Source organism: Ambystoma mexicanum, chromosome 12 (genome assembly GCF_040938575.1).
Source record: "Ambystoma mexicanum isolate Mex_15411 chromosome 12, UKY_AmexF1_1, whole genome shotgun sequence".
In the NCBI taxonomy this organism is placed as follows: domain Eukaryota; kingdom Metazoa; phylum Chordata; class Amphibia; order Caudata; family Ambystomatidae; genus Ambystoma; species Ambystoma mexicanum.
In genome coordinates this window covers 575712250-575730217 of record NC_090936.1, presented here as the reverse complement: position 1 = coordinate 575730217, position 17968 = coordinate 575712250, and the positions used below count along the sequence as shown (strand labels likewise).

The 17968-nt window shown below is 52.0% G+C and overlaps 1 protein-coding gene across 1 annotated transcript in view; it reads left to right on the top strand.

Moving 5' to 3' along the window:
* LOC138513804 (zinc finger protein 692-like) overlaps positions 1 to 17968 on the top strand; it is a 529021-nt gene that overhangs the window by 196106 nt on the left and 314947 nt on the right. The window contains exon 6 of the mRNA XM_069628903.1: positions 13734 to 13838. Coding sequence (XP_069485004.1) covers positions 13734 to 13838 — 105 coding nt within the window. The remainder of the gene's footprint in view (positions 1 to 13733; positions 13839 to 17968) is intronic.

Sequence of the window (17968 nt, the reverse complement as noted above, 5' to 3'; positions counted from 1 at the left end):
GAAAGGATAACATCTAAATGTTACATGAGAAACTAGACAAAGGGGATGCTAAGTAACCCCTCCAGCACCCTATGGTAAGATAGTGTGTGCTGGGTCTAGAAAGTTACAAAATGTAAGTAAAGTCCATTTTACTTCATGGCTCTTGGAAACAGTAGTTTCACCAAGAGAAGGTATTTAAACCTTTGGGAAATCTAAGAGACTTCCCCGTGCCACTGCACTGAAGGTGCTGTGTGTCACAATGCAAATATGATGCCTATGGAGTTTGTCAGACTCCAAAGTCACAAGAAACACAGAGTCCAAATCACATAAAAATACATGAGTGGGGGAAAAGGTCTTGCTCTCTCCAGGTTAGAAATTATAAAGTCCTAAAGTCCAGCAAAAGAGCTGGGGGTCTCCACGTTCTCCAGCATGGGGTCTGGCATGGATTCACATGCTCATGAATATTCCCCGTCGTCAGGCCGGGAATCCTCGGTATAGAAAAAAATCAGTATCCGTTTCGTTTCTGATCTGTCTTTCTTAGTAGTAACCAATCACTGGTCTCTGGGTCATACTGCCCCCAGCCAATGACTGCCCTCTCCCTAAGCCCTGCCTCCGGCAGCCATCCTCAGATTTTTACCGCACGTTCAAGTGTTGGGAGTCCTCGTGCTTTAGCTCTCGAGCTTTTGCTGCGTTTTCGTGCTTTTTCAGGAGATTTTTCTCATTTTCCGGTTAAATAAAGCCTCAGGCTCCACCGTTTCTACATCCGATCAACAGGGATCCGTTTCGGAGTTTTCTACGCCCCTCAAGGGTGAATATTTCGTCGACATACGCTTTTGGAGGATTCCAAAAGTTCTGAGGCCTACCCCGGACATGGCCCAGGAGAGAGGACGCTCGACGCCCAGGAAGCTGTTCAGGACCTGCCCTGGATGCCAGCTTCAGAATGTTTTCAAGGAGGACGAGCATTCGTTATGCCTCTACTGTCTCCATGAGGACAAGACGCACAAGGAGAAGGACTGTGCGTTTTGTGGGAACATGTCGGAGCGGACCATGAAGGATCGCCACCTCTGTCTCGCCAACTGGCTGGAAGGGAAGAGCCCGTCGGGCGAGAAGAAAAAGAAGTCCGAGCGGTCTTCTAAGTCCTGTGAGGGTGCCCCGGCGACGTGGGCGCAACAAAAGGCTAAGCACCGCGAGTCCGCGGGCACCGGGAGCGCCGAACGGTCGGGCTCCTTGACTGCCAGGCAGGGCGCATCCTCCCCGGCGCCATCAACCACGAGCCAACGCTCTGGCTCGGGTAAGAGGAAGTCCGAGAACCCGGCGAAGCTTCTGGAGAGGCCCCGGTCGATCTCGAAGATTCCAGCAGAGGGGGAGCGAGGCTCGGACCCTCCCCCCCAAGGTGAAGGCCCCAGGCATCCAGAAGGTGACGATGGCTTAATTCACCCTGCCAAGACCTCGATTGAGGATGTCGCCGCGGCCCTGGCTCAGCCTGTGGAGGCTACACCAGTGGAGGCGCCCTCAGGACCCAGAGTCTCCCTGCCACCGCGGAGGGAGTCGTCTTTCAGGCCCATTGAGAAGACCCCTACGAAGTCCTCGTTGGAAAAGGTGGGGGAGGGGCTGGTGGCCATCGTGGATATGGACACGACCTCTGAAGAAGAGCTCATCGAAGTCGTGGAAGAGGCCGAACCCATCGGGAGGGATCCCGACGAGGGCTCCTCAAGAGCGACGGTGTCGCCGACAAGGCTCCTCAAGAGCCCTCGCGACCGTCGTTTCCGACGCCGCAGGACACCTCAGCGGCCATTTTGTCAGCGATTCAATCCTTATGCTCGGAGATGAGGACAAGGTTGCCCCTTCCCCCGACGGAGGTACCTGAGCCAGACCCGACGGGGGAACCGGAGCCAGGACCTTCGGAGAGTCCACTGCTCGGGCGTCCCCACCCGACGAAATTGGATCCTTTCATGCCATGATTTCCAGGGCATCCGAGCTTTTCCAGCTCTGCCCAGAAGAAAGGAAGAAAGAAGGGTTCCTTTACCAACGGCGCGAGGCTAAAAGGAAGACGGTCCTCGCCGTACCGTTTCTTGATGACATCTGAGATGAGGGGCTCGCCCTCCTCAAGAATCCTGCCACGGCGCCGGCAAAGAGGGACCGGTACGAGAAGAAGTACCGGGTCCCCGACGCTGCCCCCTTGTGCCTTCGGGCACAACCTACCCCGGATTCAGTCGTCTCGGCGGCGGAAAGGAAGAAAGCTGGGGGGGCATCGGCCTCGACATCAACTTCCCCGCCGGACGGCAAGGGCAGGAAGTTGGACACGATGGGACGACGGATCATCTCATCCGCAGCGACGACTATCAAGGCGGCCAACGCTCTGGCTATCGTAGCCCGCTACGACAGGGAGTTGTGGTTCAAAATCGCCCCTCTGTTAGACTTCCTTCCGGACGCCAAAAGGGCTGAGGCCTTTGAAATCCTACAGGAGAAGGAGATTGCTTCGGACCACGCCATCACGGTGGCAACGGACATCGCCGACACCAGTTTCCGTCAGTTGGGTAACGGCGTTTGCTTGAGACGACGAGGACGTACAAACCAAGGTTTTGGACATGCGCTTCGACGGGAACAACCTGTTTGGGAAGGCGGTTGATGAGTCCCTTCAGGCCTTCAAGACAGACACAGAGACTGCCCGGGCGCTGGGAGTGCTCCAACAACGACGGCCGTCCTTTCGGAGCTCCGGAGGCAGACAAGGTGCCTCCAAGGGATCCGGCAGTGGCTCCTCCACTTACCGCCAAGCGGCAAGATCTTCATCCCAGGAAACCTACAGGGGACGCGGCAAGTCAGGTGGTGCCCGTCATCGTCGACAAGGAAGTCAAGGAGGCAAGGCGGCCTCCAAACAAGATTGAACCGACTGTGGGGTCGGGCCTCCGCCGAAGCACCCCGGTGGGAGGCCGGCTGGCGAGGTTCATCAGCGTGTGGGAGTCCATCTCTACCGACCGTTGGGTGCTGGACGCCAAGGCCCAAGGGCACGCCCTCGAGTTTCTGAAGAAGTGCCCTCGCGTTCCACCCGTGGCTGGAAGGAAAATCACATCCCTCAACTACTGTTGGAAGTAAGGGCGATGCTCAAGGAGGGTGCCATCGAGCTCGTCCCAAAGAGGCTTCGGGGCTCCGGAGTTTACTCAAGGTACTTCCTGGTAAAACAGAAGACAGGAGGATGGCGCCCCATCCTGGACCTACGACGACTGAACAAGTACATCAAGGCACAGAAGTTCCGTATGGTCACCCTCAAGCATGTGCTGGGACAGCTGGAGGAGGGCGATTTCCTGTCGTCGTTGGACTTGGAGGATGCGTACTTCCACATCCCCATTCTAAAAAGACACCGAAAGTTCCTCAGGTTCGTGGTCCAAGGGCGGCACTACCAGCTCAAGGCCCTCCCATTCGGATTGAAGTCGGCACCCAGGGTGTTTACCAAGTGCCTCGCACCGGTGGTGGCGCAGCTGCTCCTACAGGGGATCCACGTCTACCCCTACCTGGACGACTGGCTCATCCGGGCAAGGACAAGGGAGCTCGCCGAGGAGCACACTGCGAAGATCGTCCAGCTGCTCACAGACCTGGGATTCTCCATCAACTTTCCAAAATCCCACCTGGTTCCGTCGCAAGTCGCCCTGTTTCTGGGAGCCAAGCTCGACACAGTGGCGCGGCTGGCCTCGCCATCTGAGGAAAGGACCAGGACCATTCTGGGCAAGGTGCAGTGTCTGCTGGCCACAGACATGGCCAGGGTAAGATCCATCAAGTCTCGCCTCGGGATGCGCCTTTGCAGGCTTCAGATGAGACCCTTACAGGAGTTCCTCGACGCCCGCTGGATACAGTCGACGGGCAGCTTCGAGGACAGGATCCCTCAACGAGCCGTTCCGTCAGGCGATCCGGTGGTGGAGTACCCGCTCCCATCTGTCAGCGGGCACGGACTTTCAGACCCCAGCTCACCAGGTGACGTGACGACGGACGCCTCCCTGGAAGGTTGGGGAGCACACTCCAGAGATCTTCACGCGAGAGGCCTTTGGCTCCCGGAGAAGTCCCTCCACATCAACATCTTGGAGCTCCGCGTGCGTTCTGGGCCCTCAGGTCCTTTCTTCCGTCCCTCAAGGGCGAGGTGGTGAGGATCTTCACCAACAACACCACCACAATGTTCTACATCCGGAAGCAGGGCGGAACTAGGTCCCCCGACCCTATCCAAGGAAGCCCAGGACCTGTGGCATTGGGCCGTCGCCCAAAAGATGTTTCTGGTGCCTCTTCATCTGGCAGGAATAAAAAACACGATCGCTGACTCACTCAGCAGGGAGTTGCGCTCATGCCACGAGTGGGAACTACGCCAGGATCAAGTGAATCGACTCTTCAGACGATGGGGCGAACCCCAAATCGATCTCTTCGCGACAGCGACGAATTCCAAGTGCCGGAGGTTCGCCAGCAGGTTCCCCCAGCCGAGGAGCATGGGCGATGCTTTCTCATTCCCCTGGGACGGCCTATTTCTTTATGCGTTCCCTCCGCTGCCGTTGCTGCTCCGGCTCATCAACCAGCTCAAGAGGTCCCAGTGCAGGATGATCCTCGTTGCACCGGTGTGGCCGAGGCAGAGCTGGTTCCCGGACCTTCTGGACTTGTCAACGTCCCCACCAGTCAAGCTGCCGACGGACGCAGACCTTCTCTCCAGAGAAGGAGGCGCCATTCTTCACCACAACCCGGAGTCGCTGAACTTGCAGGCCTGGCTCCTGCAGCACTAGAGTTTGGAGGGTACGACATCCCAGCCGACTGCAGAGAGGTTCTTGCAAAGACCAGGGCGTCCTCAACTCTCTAGTGCTACAGACATAAATGGAAGAGGTTCTCTGTCTGGTGCCGTGCACAGAAGATTAACCCTCTGCGGATTACGGCCCCTCAAGTACTGCTATACCTACTGTCGCTGGCCAAAGCTGGACTGGCTCACGCCTCCATCAAAATACATATGGCTGCAATCTCCCGATATACCAGGACGACGGGATGGGCGTCCCTGTGGTCTCATCGCCTGGTGAAAGAATTCATGAAGGGACTATTCCGATCATTCCCGCCGGTGAAGGTTCCTGCCCCGGTGTGGGAGCTTAATGTGGTGCTGACCAAGCTCATGGGGGCCCCATTGAGCCTATGCATTCGGCGCCTTTGAAGTTCCTGTCGTGGAAGACCGCTTTCCTCGTGGCCATCACCTCCGCACGGCGAGTGGGAGAGATCCAGGCCCTATCTTGCAAGCCTACATACTTGAATTTTCATGACACGAGGGTGGTGCTGAGGACACACCCATCCTTTATGCCCAAGTTGCCGTCGGACTTCCACCTCAACAAGCCCTTGGTGTTGCCAGTTTTCTTCCCGTCGCCTTCGTCGCCGGCTGAGAGGACTTTGCACTCGCTGGATGTAGCTAGAGCGCTGAAGTTCTACGTGGACCGCACAAAGGGTTTTCGGAAGACGTCACAACTGTTTGTGAACTTTGGGACTGTGAATCAAGGGAAGGCTCTCTCGAAGGCTTCCATTTCCAGATGGCTCTCCGGCTGCATCATGCACTGTCACCGGTTGGCAAACCGACAGCTGCCCGACCGTCCCGAGGGCCCATTTGACCAGAGCGATCACTGCTACCACGGCGTTCCTGTCTGGTGTGCCCCTGCTGGACATCTGCAGGGCTGCGACGTGGAGGTCGACGCACACCTTCACAAGATTCTACTGCGTCGATCGGGACTCCAGGGAGGAGTCCAGGGTCGGCCAAGCAGTGCTGCGCAACCTGTTCGCATAAGGTGAGCCTGGTGAGGAGGTAAGAGTTGCTTAATGTTGAGTTGTTGTATTGCTTAATGTTGAGCCTGTTGCCACCTCCCGTGGTTGTGCATGTGTGTACTGCTATGTATTCTCTTATTCATGAGCATGTGAATCCATGCCAGACCCCATGCTGGAGAAGGAACAAGTTACTTACCTGTAACTGTTGTTCTGCAGCATGGGTCTGGCATGGATTCACATGCGAACCCTCCCGCCTACCCCTCTGCGGCTCTTCACTTGGTCATACTGCCACTTTACGTGCTACCAAATCTGAGGATGGCTGCCGGAGGAGGGGCTTAGGGAGAGGGCAGTCATTGGCTGGGGGCAGTAGGACCCAGAGACCATTGATTGGTTACTACTAAGAAAGACAGATCAGAAACGAAACTGATACCGATTTTTTTTTTTTTCTATACCGAGGATTCCCGGCCTGACGACGGGGAATATTCATGAGCATGTGAATCCATGCCAGACCCATGCTGGAGAACAACAGTTACAAGGTAAGTAACTTGTTCCGTAGATGGGAATTAGCACATTTCTGAGAATTCTCCCAACAGGAGGCGAAACTGCTCTATATTTCTGCCAGGACAATGCCCAGCTCTGGGGCAGACCCACCCCCACACACATACCTGTGGCACCGGGTCCCATCTGCGCCCCATGCTCCATGCTCCATGCTCCTCTCTGACGCTGATCCCTTGTCTGCACTTACAGCCAGATCCTCCTTGAGCCTGAATTGCAAGCGTCCTTGCTTCTAATTGCCCCTGGCCATCAAATTGGCACCCATTGACACTAAGCCAGCAACTGTCGGAAACCAATCATGGTAGCGTCCCTCAGAAGTGCTCCAAAGGGCTGAATAATCCTTCCACCACTGCTCCAAGTCTCACAGCCTGCCATGGAGCGGAAGTCAATCCTGCAAGCACAACCAGCACCAGTATACAACTCAAGGGCTCCCCCTAGCCTGTTTCCCAAACTCTAAATCCAGCCAGGAGCGCTCCCAAGTGAGCCACCTCCACCTCTGGTTGACTGGCTCTGCACTGACTGGACTTGCACAGTAAGAGACCCCTTTCTTCTTATTATGGCATCAGCTAAGCAGTCGCCCCAGAGTCTCATTTGGCCAATAGTAAAGGTAGAACCTGGAAAATCCTCAGTTATTTCCAACTTCGGTACGTGCAGGCGATGCCACACACCCTCCTAGCCTCCACCGTAGATCACAAGGTGGGGCCCTGAGCACACACAGCCTCCCACTAGGCCTACTCCCTGCAAGGCAAACTGGCTCCTCGCCCCATCTGTGCACAGGCCGTGTATCAGTCTGAGCAGGGGGTCATCACCTGACCCGTATTGCGCTAGCTGACCTGTGAGCGGAACTCCCTGTGATGTTCCTCCCTGCCGGTGCAGCCGGGAGAGAGAGGAACAAACAGGGCATGCATCGGTGGCCCAGCTGAGGTGATGCGGGAGCTCACAAAGCACACGACACGCCTGGATGGGCTTGTGCCCATGCCAGACTTCCTTCCGGCAGGGCGGGCCCTTTATTCAACATGTGCCTCAGGGTATCCAGTTAAAATGTGAAACATTTTTTCAAATGCCATTATGTCGAAAAGAATGATGCCGAAAAAAAATTTGAATGTGTGTTTTTTCTTTTTAATTTGTATGTTTTTTTTTTGGTTTAGCTAGTAAAAATAAAGTGTAAATAAAAAAAAAACGGGTTTGGGGAGGAAACACCCATTGAAAAAAATAATAATTAAAAAAAAAATTAAATCATTATTTTCCGCTTTTTTACCGACATAATGGCATTCGAAAAAATTGCATTCCACATATTCACTATAAACCGTGCCTCGCATCACTGCGCATGCGGGACGTGAAGCGAATCCAACATTCCTCCTTTTTTTCCAACAGAACATAATCAAACACACACACATAACCACAACAAATAGCATACTAACTTTCCTATGCAAAATCCAGTCCATTATATAACACGCTCTCCACCTTGGCATTTCACCACTCAGTCTCTTAGCCTCTCTGGAGCCTTTGGTGCCGCCCTTAGGTTATACCTGCTGGGCCTCTGCCTGGGCGCTGCCTCAGGGCTTTGTCCCCACTCAGGCTCACCTCCATCTTCTGGATTTGCTCCTTCAGATCCTTCTGACTGCTCCTCAGGCTCCCCACTCGGTGCCGTTTCTCCCTCGCCTCAGTGACTCAAAACATGTGGTGGCGAATCTGCTTCTGCCTGGGACTGCCTGTCTCCATCAGTCCACATTCACTGGGTCACGCTCTTGAACCAAGAAGCATTCCTGGTGATCATCTATTGTCCTTGTTCCTCTGTCACCATCATTCCTTCCATTCGGGTGACTGACCAGGATGCGCCGTCATAACGTGTTTCCAGCTTGGACTTTGTAAGGTTTCGCAGCACCAATACGTGATTGCCAACTTTGTGTTTCGACCTTCTTGCATGTCTCCTGTTGCTCATGTACTTGTTTGCTGCGACCCTCCGTTGTTGGGTGCAGTCGCTGTCGAAGGGTCTACCCCCCTGCTCGGGTGGTGTGATATGGCTGAGTTTACCACAGTCCCGTACATGAGGTCCTCTGGGGGTATGTTGGTCGAGCTTTGGGGTGTCACCCGGTAATTCCGCAGGAGTCTGTATAGGATCACTCTCCAGTGGCCGTTTTGAGCCCTGGATATGCGTAACACTTTGATTGTCCGCATAAATTGCTCCACATTGCCATTCACCTGTGGGCACCGTGGTGTGGTGATGTCTGATGTGCAAATCATCCAGGTATTTCTTGTGCTCAGTCCTCTGGAATGGTGGTCCATTGTCGCTCCTGATGCGTCTTGGCAGTCCATGAGTTGCGAACATCTTCTCGAGTGCAGGTATTACGGTCTCCGCTGCCGTCGAGGATATGATCTCCACTTCTGGGTATCGTGAGTGGTCATCAATGGCCACCAGCAGAAATGTTCCTTCCTGCACTGTGCCGACCGCCTTTGGCTTCATGGTGTGTATGATCTGACATATGCACTCCTCCGTTTCCTCAGCTTCACTCACTTCCCCCAGTGTTGTGGCCCTCGGGTGCCTGGATAGGAAATCCGCCGGATTGTCCATACGCGCTTGGTAGGCCAACTCAAACTCGTACTGCTGAAGGTGGAGCAGCCACTTCCCAATTCTGGCCGCAGGGTGTGTTGATGACCCTGTGAAGATCGGGATGAGGGGCTTGTGATCTGTGTAGGCCCTGAATTTCCGGCCATAGAGGTAGATGTGGAAATGATGGCAGCCCCAGAGCACTGCAATGGCTTCCTTTTCAATGTGCGAGTATCGCTGTTTGGTGGGCGTGAGGGCTCGGGAGGCATATGCGATGGGTTTCGTTTCGCTTGACCGTGATTGTTAAACCAGGATGGCCCCAATGCCAACGGGGCTGGCATCGACATATAGTTCAGTCGTCAATGTTGGGTCGTAATATGCCATTGTTGTTTCCGATGACCGAGACATCTTGATTCGCTCAAACACCTCCTGGCATTCAGAGCTCCAGTTCCATTTGATGTTCGACCTGGTGAGTTCCCAGAGCGGCTCGGACATGGTTGCCAGGTTGGGGATGAACCTACCGCAGTAAGTTGCCATCCCCAAGAAACTGCTTCCCTCCATGGGTGTTGTCAGGGGGGAAGCCTCCTTTATGTGTGCCACCTTCTGTGGGTTGGCCGATAGCCCTCACTGTTGAAAACATACCCAAGAATATTATCTCTTCTTTCAAAAGCTCAAATTTGTCCTCCTGGATGGTTAGGCCAGCGGTTGATAGCCTGCTAATCACCATCTCCAGACAACGCATGTGGTGCTTCCTGTCGCTGGCGTGGATGAGGGTGTCATCACTGACAGTCGGCACTCCTGGGATCCCCTGGATGACTTCCTGGATGCCTTTCTGGAACACCTCTGCCACTGAGAAGATGCCGAAGCTCAGCCTCTTGTACCGCCTTAGACTCAGGTGGGTGGAGAAGGTTGTGATGTACCTTGAATCATGGTGTAGTTTCAGCTGGTGGTATGCAGCATTGAGGTTGATCAACACTTTCGACCCTGTGAGGTCCGTAATTATCTCATCTAATATGGGGGTGATGTGTCGCTCCCTCTTGATTGCTGCATTCGGTAAGCTAATGTCAATGCAATACTTTCCCTGGTTGCTTCGGTTTCTTTGTCACCACCATAGGCAAAACCCAGTGCGTTGGTCCTGTGACTTGTTCAATAATGCCTGCCTTCTCAAGTTCGTGTAACTCCTTTGCGACCAGGTCTCTCATGTGAAATTGAGTTATTCTGTGGCATACCGCCCAGGGCTGTACAGTCTGGTCGATGTGACGTTTCATGAGCTTGCGTTTCAAACATCTGATGCAGTTGAGGATGCCCGGGTGCTTCTCTAGGAGGTCGGGTGACGTCCGATGAGTCTGTGACGTCTGAGATTAACCGGATCAGTCCTTGATCTTCCGCTGCATCCCCACTAAGCAGGCATTGACAACGTATATCTCTGATTTAATGACAGTTTCACCTCTGCTTATTTCCGTCCTGAAGCTTCCTTCCACTGGTAGTGGCATCTTGCTTCCGTAGGCGAACAGGAGCGTTTCCATTGACTTAAGGGCAGGTCGAGGACGTAGTGTCCGGAACATTGTCGATGACATGACATTTACTGACGCTGGTGTCTATCGTCATGACTGTCTCTTGGCCCTATATGGACGCATGTCATTTATGTCTTCTCTGTTTCTTTCTCGGCTCCGTGATTCTATGGTTAAGTGCCGAGATCAGATGGACCTTGCTCCTCCTCTTCGTTCTCCCAGTCCCCAGATCCGTCACTGTGTCGCCATTGTCATGAGTTGTCGTCAGCCGCTATGCAGCGTGTCTGCCTGCTTTTTCTTGGAGAAGGATTTAGCTTGTTGTAGTTGTGGACGTTGAGGCTGCCCTGAGGATCTGCAGACATGTGCGTAGTGGTCCTTCCGGCCACATGCCCCACACATGGTTCCCAGCGCTGGGCAGTTTCTCCTTCCGCAGCATGCTCCACCGCACCATCCGCACTCGGTAGGTCCTGGGATTCTCGGTTGCCACTGCAGTGAATTGTTTGGTAAGCGTCCAGTGTTTCATCCTCCATCTGTACTGTGGTGCAGAAGTTGAAGGTTTCGAAGTCCGGATTCAACTGTGGCATGAAATGTGCTGTAAGGGCATCTTTGACGAGTTGGTATATGTCCACACCATCGTCAACGACCAGCATGTTGAAAATGCACAGGACGTCTTCACCCACATTGAGCAGAAGGTGTGACCTCATCTTCCTGGGTGTTGTAACGTCTATTGCCATCTCAAAATGTTGAATCCATAGCATACACCGGGGCCCCACTGAGAATAGATCGGTGCAGGGTTCAAAAGGCCTCAATGTAGCCGTGGTGCCTCCATGAGGTCGAGGGGACGGCGCCGGCAGCTTCAGCGACGCAGCCATCCTTAGCGGTGTGCTGGGTATGGAAAGGCCAGTCGCCATGTTGTCTTGGCGCCATGTTCACACACCGTGTGTGGGCAGCGATGGATCCTTCCTCACCTTCGTATGCCGGTCTTTTGGCATGGCACCATAGACTTGACCGCTCCTGGGTGTCCCCCCCCTTGGTGGTGCAGTGGCTCCCTCTGTGCTGTTGCAGGTCAAAAGGAGAAGATGATTGACTTTAGAGAAAGAAAAATTATAATTATTTTTATTTTTTTGGGTGTGGGATGGCACCCCCACTGTGTGTTCTGTGAGGCGAATCCAACACTCTATACCTCCTCTCCAATTCTGCAGCCTGGTCTGCACGGGGACCGAGGGAGAGACACTCCTCCACCAGGAGCTCCGGCTCTACGGGTAGCAATCCTGCAGCAGCTGGCCCGCAGCCCTGTACCCTCCGGCTGCCTAGCCAGACCACCCCCTCTCCAGTCCCGGAGTAAATGGGGCTCCTCAGGCATGTGCTCGAGCCGGCCCCGGTTCTTCACCGCCACAGGCCCACATCACACGGCGCAGCCCGCCAGCCTCCCCGCGATTGGTCTCCGCTCCTTGGGGTCGGATCAATTCAGGAATTAGACAGCCAGGGTCTTGGGCTCTCACCTTCTCCAGCTGGCCAAATATTATAACAAATACTGCAGTAACAGTATCATTGGCCTCCCCCTTGTGGAGTCACCAAACGGAGCTCAGCCGGCCGCGGCCATCTTGGTCGAGCGCCCCAGGTCCTCCCGCAATAAACCACCCTTAGGGGGACTATTCGGTAGCAGCCTTACCCCCCTAGCCTCATGGGAAAGGGCTCCCCTTTGGGGAGGAGTGACGATCGATACCTGGCGAATCGTCAGTCAGTAACTGTGTTATTCTCTGGATGTTTTGAGGGAATACAATGCTTTCAGAGGATGTATTGCCTTTGGTCATCCTGAAGCATCAACAGCTTTTTAATTTCACTCATATGGGTCCTCGCATATGCAGGGTGTCCAGTTGTGCTCATGCCTTGAGAGAACCTTTCCCTGGGTGCCAGCGTATCACGGGTAAAGGGTTCTCGGGGTTAGTGTATACCAATCTAGATTCCTGAGAAGGGCTTCCCATCGACATGCTGTCGCCATCGACAGCCCCTGTCACTCTACCTTACCTTCCATAGAGTAGACTGCCATAGATTTCAATAATACATACTTAGGAAGACTTGTGACCTCTGTAAATGGATTTTAAATGCTGCCTTGTGATGCATATGCTAGTGCCACACATGTAGGGAACTAAACTTTGGCCCGCGTCGCATCTAGAAAGAAATGTGATTGTTAGCATGTGCCACACTCGTATGGAATTCTTAATTTTAGCATGAGTCGCATCTAGAAAGAAATGGGACTGTTAGCATTTGCCACACTCAGGATTCTTAACTTTAGCTTTCACTGCATCTAGATGGAAATGTGACTGTTAGCATATGCCACACTCAGGATTCTTAACTTTAGCATGAGTCGCATCTAGAAAGAAATGGGACTCTTAGCATGTGCCACACTCAGGATTCTTAACTTTAGCTTGCACCGCATCGAGATGGAAATGTGGCTGTTAGCATGTGCCACACTCGCATGGAATTCTGAACTTTAGCTCGCGTCGCATCTAGATAGAAATGTGATTGCTAGCATGTGCCACACTCGCATGGAATTCTGAACTCTAGCCTGCGTCGCATCCAGATGGAAGTGTGACTGTTAGCATGTGCCACACTCGTATGGAATTCTGAACTTTCGCTCGCGCCGCATCTAGATATAAAGGTTATTCTTAACATGCACCACACTTAGAATGTTAAACTTTAGCTCGCATTGCATTTGGATAGAAATGTAAATGTCAGCATGTACCGCACCTAGATTGAATCCCATAATTGCAATGGACAGCAATGCCAACTAACCAACCAACAATTCCATCCCTCTGCATACACCTCTCAAAATCTAACCAAACACAACCACCAGCCTAAAACGCAGCAATCCGCACAAACTTCACAACAATTCAACAACAAAACAAACCTCACATAGACTTGACAACAGCACACCATGACTACGGACTGTAAAACACCCCAAGCCCAGCCAACGGACCCACCGGGCTGAGGCTGCCAACAGCACATCACTGCTCTCTTGCACTTTTCCAGCTTATTCCCACTAACCCACCCCCTCTCCTCCCCTTTTTCAGAGCCGCCAGAGCACCAGGGGACCACTTCGGTGGTGATAGTGCGCGGTACAAATGTCCTTTAACATTAACATTAACATGGGTGGGTGAGTATTGCCAAGACCCTTTGGTGCGAGTTACTATTCAGAGGAAACCATGGAGTATGTAATTCGTAGATACAGTGTCTCTTGTTTCCCATGTGCATTCTAATGTGTGGGTCATCATTTCTGTTCCTGTTCATTCTAGAGATGTGGTTTACTTTTGGTATTCATTCCCCACCTACCTTTTTATGTTGATATCTTGTTTGCATCCTTATTTTTTGAATAGTGCTAAAGAAATGCAGCAAGATGGGGACAGCACAGAAACCCACGAAGATGATCAAACCTTTGTTCCTGGCTTGCAAGATGAGAACTACATACCGCCTCAAAACACGTAAGAATGTTGTCTCCTCTGTCGTTTTCTTATATTTTTAAAAACTTCTTGGATTGATTCTTACCCTTCAGTAAACACTCCTCGCCTTACCACGGTTGCCACTTAAGTGCTTGAGCTGTATTCAACCGCTCCAAAAATGTATTTTTACTTGCATTGCTCCTCATGTCATATCCGTTTTGTGATGTCTAGCATGCCCTGATGCATGTCTACCAATCCTCAGTCAAAGGTGTTAAATTCTTCAGATCTTCATTTAAAAAATGCAAATGTAATCACTATCATCGGTGCCGCCAAGTCACCAGCAGTACAAAACACAGAACCAAGTAAGTGGAATGGGGATATGTTTGGGAGAAAACATGGCGCAGAATAGGTCATTCTTTAACACTGTGGAAGGAGAGCAAATTCGGGACATTGCAGACTGCCATGGTGCAGATGTTATCCAGCAACTTAGTCCGCTGTTGAAAGATTTCTTTAACTGCTTAACTGCCAAGGGTTCCTCCCCCCACCCTACCCCCCCGTGACAAGGCATTTTTTGATGATTTCGGTATGTCGCCATTCAATCCCTTGTAATGTTTTTGTTACATGAGATATCTCGGCCAAATTTGGCCCCTTTTCTTCCCGCATGTAGGCGGTCATAACACCACCAAGGAATCCTAGTTTGCTGTAGGGGGGTGAGAGAAAATCACCAACAAGGGAGAACAATTTGGGTTTTTTCCAGAAAATGCCAATAAAATGATGTACAAAGAAGCCTGTGGGTTTTTCCTTGTAAGAGCTAAGAACAAATGGTTTATTGTGCTGAATTCAGCATTCATTTTCCAGGCTCTCAAGAACAGGTTGAGTGGAAACCAAAAAAACATATTTTGATATGGTTACCAGCCGTTTTGTGAGAGGTAGGTGATTTTGGTCTTTTTTTCAAATAGGACATGCGTGGACAGACTGGAAGAGGAGGGTAGGAAAGCTGAATGGGAAGACAGAAAGGCATATATTTCTGAAAAGTAGACAAAATTCCAAGTTTAGGAAGGGGTGATTTGTGCTGGTCAGGCAACAACTATATAGGGAAAAATTCCATAGTTGGGGGGGAAAAAAATGGGGAAAATGACAGATAAAAAAGGTATGTAGTGGACATGGTTGGCCCGGTAAGGCAATGGCTTCTGTGAATTTTGAGAAAAGCAATGCCCCGCTACATTCCCCCCGACTCTTCCAGTTAAGAAATCACACATTTTTTGTAATGTTTCACAAAACGAGCAAAACTACAAGCCAAAAACTGGGCCATGATACACAGCTTTTTATGCTTACGGCCTTAACAGACGTACTTCGCATGTGTAAGTAAGGAAAACAAATGTGGTGCGGAATGGCACGCATACAATTTTTGAAAGAGCACAGGCAGACCTTTTGAAGAGTAGGTGACTTGTGCAGGTTACAAAAGTGTACAGTGCCTAAAGCAGCAACTAAATGTAGGTCACATTTGGGAAACAAAAGGGTTGTGTGCCAAAGTGCAGCAGCAAATGTTTGAAAACTACATGAAAACTGTGCAAACGCGACAAATGTCCTACCTTCCCGCGTTCCCACAGGTGTCCCGACGAAAACGGTACCTCACATGTGTGGGTGCACCTACCTTGGCGCAATGGGAAAAGGCTAAACCACTGGTAACCCCAGGTGTTTCGGCAGAGCAGATTTTGCGGGAGTTTGCTCTTGTGGACAACCTACAGATTTGGGCCTAGGGTGTCAAATCCACCAAGGAAAACAGGGAACCCAATACATTTCCGAAAAGAAGACACCCGTGGGAAGCCACAGAGGTCTGAATTGTATGAATCACGCCAGAATTTTTTACCCACAATCCCTGGCAAAATCCGAAATTTGGCAAAAAATATAATTTTCAGACATTTCCCTCTGCCCGTCCACCCACCCACCGAAACACGCCGCCAACAACACATGTCCTACCGTCCTGCGTTCCCACAGGTGTCCCGATGAAAACGGTACCTCTCATGTGTGGGTACACCTACCTGGGCTCAAAGGGAAAAGACAAATCACTGGTAACCCAAAGTCTTTTGGCAGAGCAGATTTTGCAGGATTTTGCTCTTGTGGACAACCTACAGATTTGGGCCTAGGGTGTAGAAGCCAGCAAGGAAAACAGGGAACCCGATGCATTTCCAAAAAGAAGACACGCATGGGAATCCACAAAGGTCTGACTTGCATGAATCACTCCAGAATTTATTACCCACAATCCCTGGCAAAGTCCGAAATTTGATGGAAAAAAAAATGTCAGACAGTTCCCCCCCCCCCCCGAAACACACTGCCAACAACACATGTCCTACCTTCCCGTGTTCCCACATGTGTCCCGACGAAAATGGTACCTTACATGTGTGGCTGCACTTACCTGGGTGGAAAAGAAAAAGTGTCGACCGTCCACAAGTCCAATGGCAGTCCCAGGGAGCCCTGGCAGGATCCCCGACCTTTCCTGGCGGGAGACGCTGCAGCGCAGGCCAGCCAGAGCTCCAGGATAGTCAGGGATAATGTCCCTGCCCTTAGTGGGCTGTCTCCCATATGGAGCGACCATCCCCAAGCGCCACGGCTGTCCCAGAGAGCCCGACAAGGTCCCCATCTTTTCCCTGAGGGAAATTCTGTAACGCAGTCAAGCCAGAGCTCCTGGATTTGTCAGGTGTGATGTCCCTGGCCTTGGGTGGCTGTCTCCCATTTGGGTCGACCGTCCCCACATCCAGTGGCAGTTCCGGCAGGGTCCCCATTCTTCCCCGGAGGGAAAGGCCGTAACCCAGCTCAGCCAGAGCTCCAGGCTGGGCTCGGAGATGGTCGACCCACATGGGAAACGGGTGTCCAAGGCCAGGGACATCACCCCGACCATTCTGGAGATCTGGCTGGGATGCGTTACAGAATTTACCTCCGGGAAGGCAGTGGGATCCTGCCGGGGCTCCCTGAGACTGCTGCTGCACTTGGGGATGGTCAACCCACATGGTAAACGAAAGGCCAGGTACGTTATCCCCAACCATCCTGCTATTCTGGCTGGCCTGCGTAACCGCTTCTCCCTCCGGGAAAGGACGGGGAATGTCCCAGTCCTCCTGGGAACCACCACTGTGCTTGGGAACATTCAACCCACATGGGAGTCAGCCGCCCAAGGCCAGGGACATCACCCTCCACCATCCTGGAGCGCTGGCTGGGCTGCGTTACAGAAGTTCCCTTTGGGGAGGGAAGGGGACCCTGCTGTGTCTACCGGGATCTGCTGCTGTGCTTCGGGACGGTACACCCACATGGTAATCGGATGTCCAAGGCCGGGGACATCACCTCCAACCCGTCTGGAGTTCTGGCTGGGCTGCATTACAGCTATTCTCTTCGGGGAGGTATTGGCACACTGCCGGGACTCCCTGGTGGGGAAAAGCTGTAACACAGTGATCGCAGAAAATATGCGATTTGGGTGGAGCTTCTCATACTGATTAAGGATGCTAGGGCATCTTTTTCATGATAGTGCAACGACAGGAATATTCTGCAACACTTGCCCTTCCAAGCATAACCTCACCACAATACATAGAAAGTTGGGTTACACACATGGGATAGTTGAATGCGGTCAGATATAAAGAAGTATCATATAAAAATGATGGACTCCTTCTCCTACCTACCTTCAATGCATGACACATTAATATCCTAATACATATGGACAAAACCTTCCTAAGCAAAGGGGAAGCCTTGACATCCCAGACACTCTTGTTGGAAGCTTGAACTATATGCAAGTGGCTGCCAGCCAGGAATCTGTCAATAATGGCAATACACCTGCCGATGCTCCAAAATGTACGAGCAGACACCTGAGCAGATCCTTTCAGGAGGACCAGGAGTGGGTCCCAAGTGATGATGTCTGTGACATGGTGTTTTGTTGAACAATCTCTAACGATAATCTGAAACACATCTCTCTCTCACACATAAACACACACACGCGCACACAAACAGTGGCTCTCTCTCTCTCTCTCTCTCTCTCTCTCTCTCTCTCTCTCTCTCTCTCTCTCTCTCTCTCTCTCTCTCTCTGTCTCTCTGTCTCTCTGTCTCTCTGTCTCTCTCACTCTCGCTCTCTCGGTTACACTATTTTACTGTAAGCATGACTAGTTGAGAAATTCAGAAACAAAATCAAG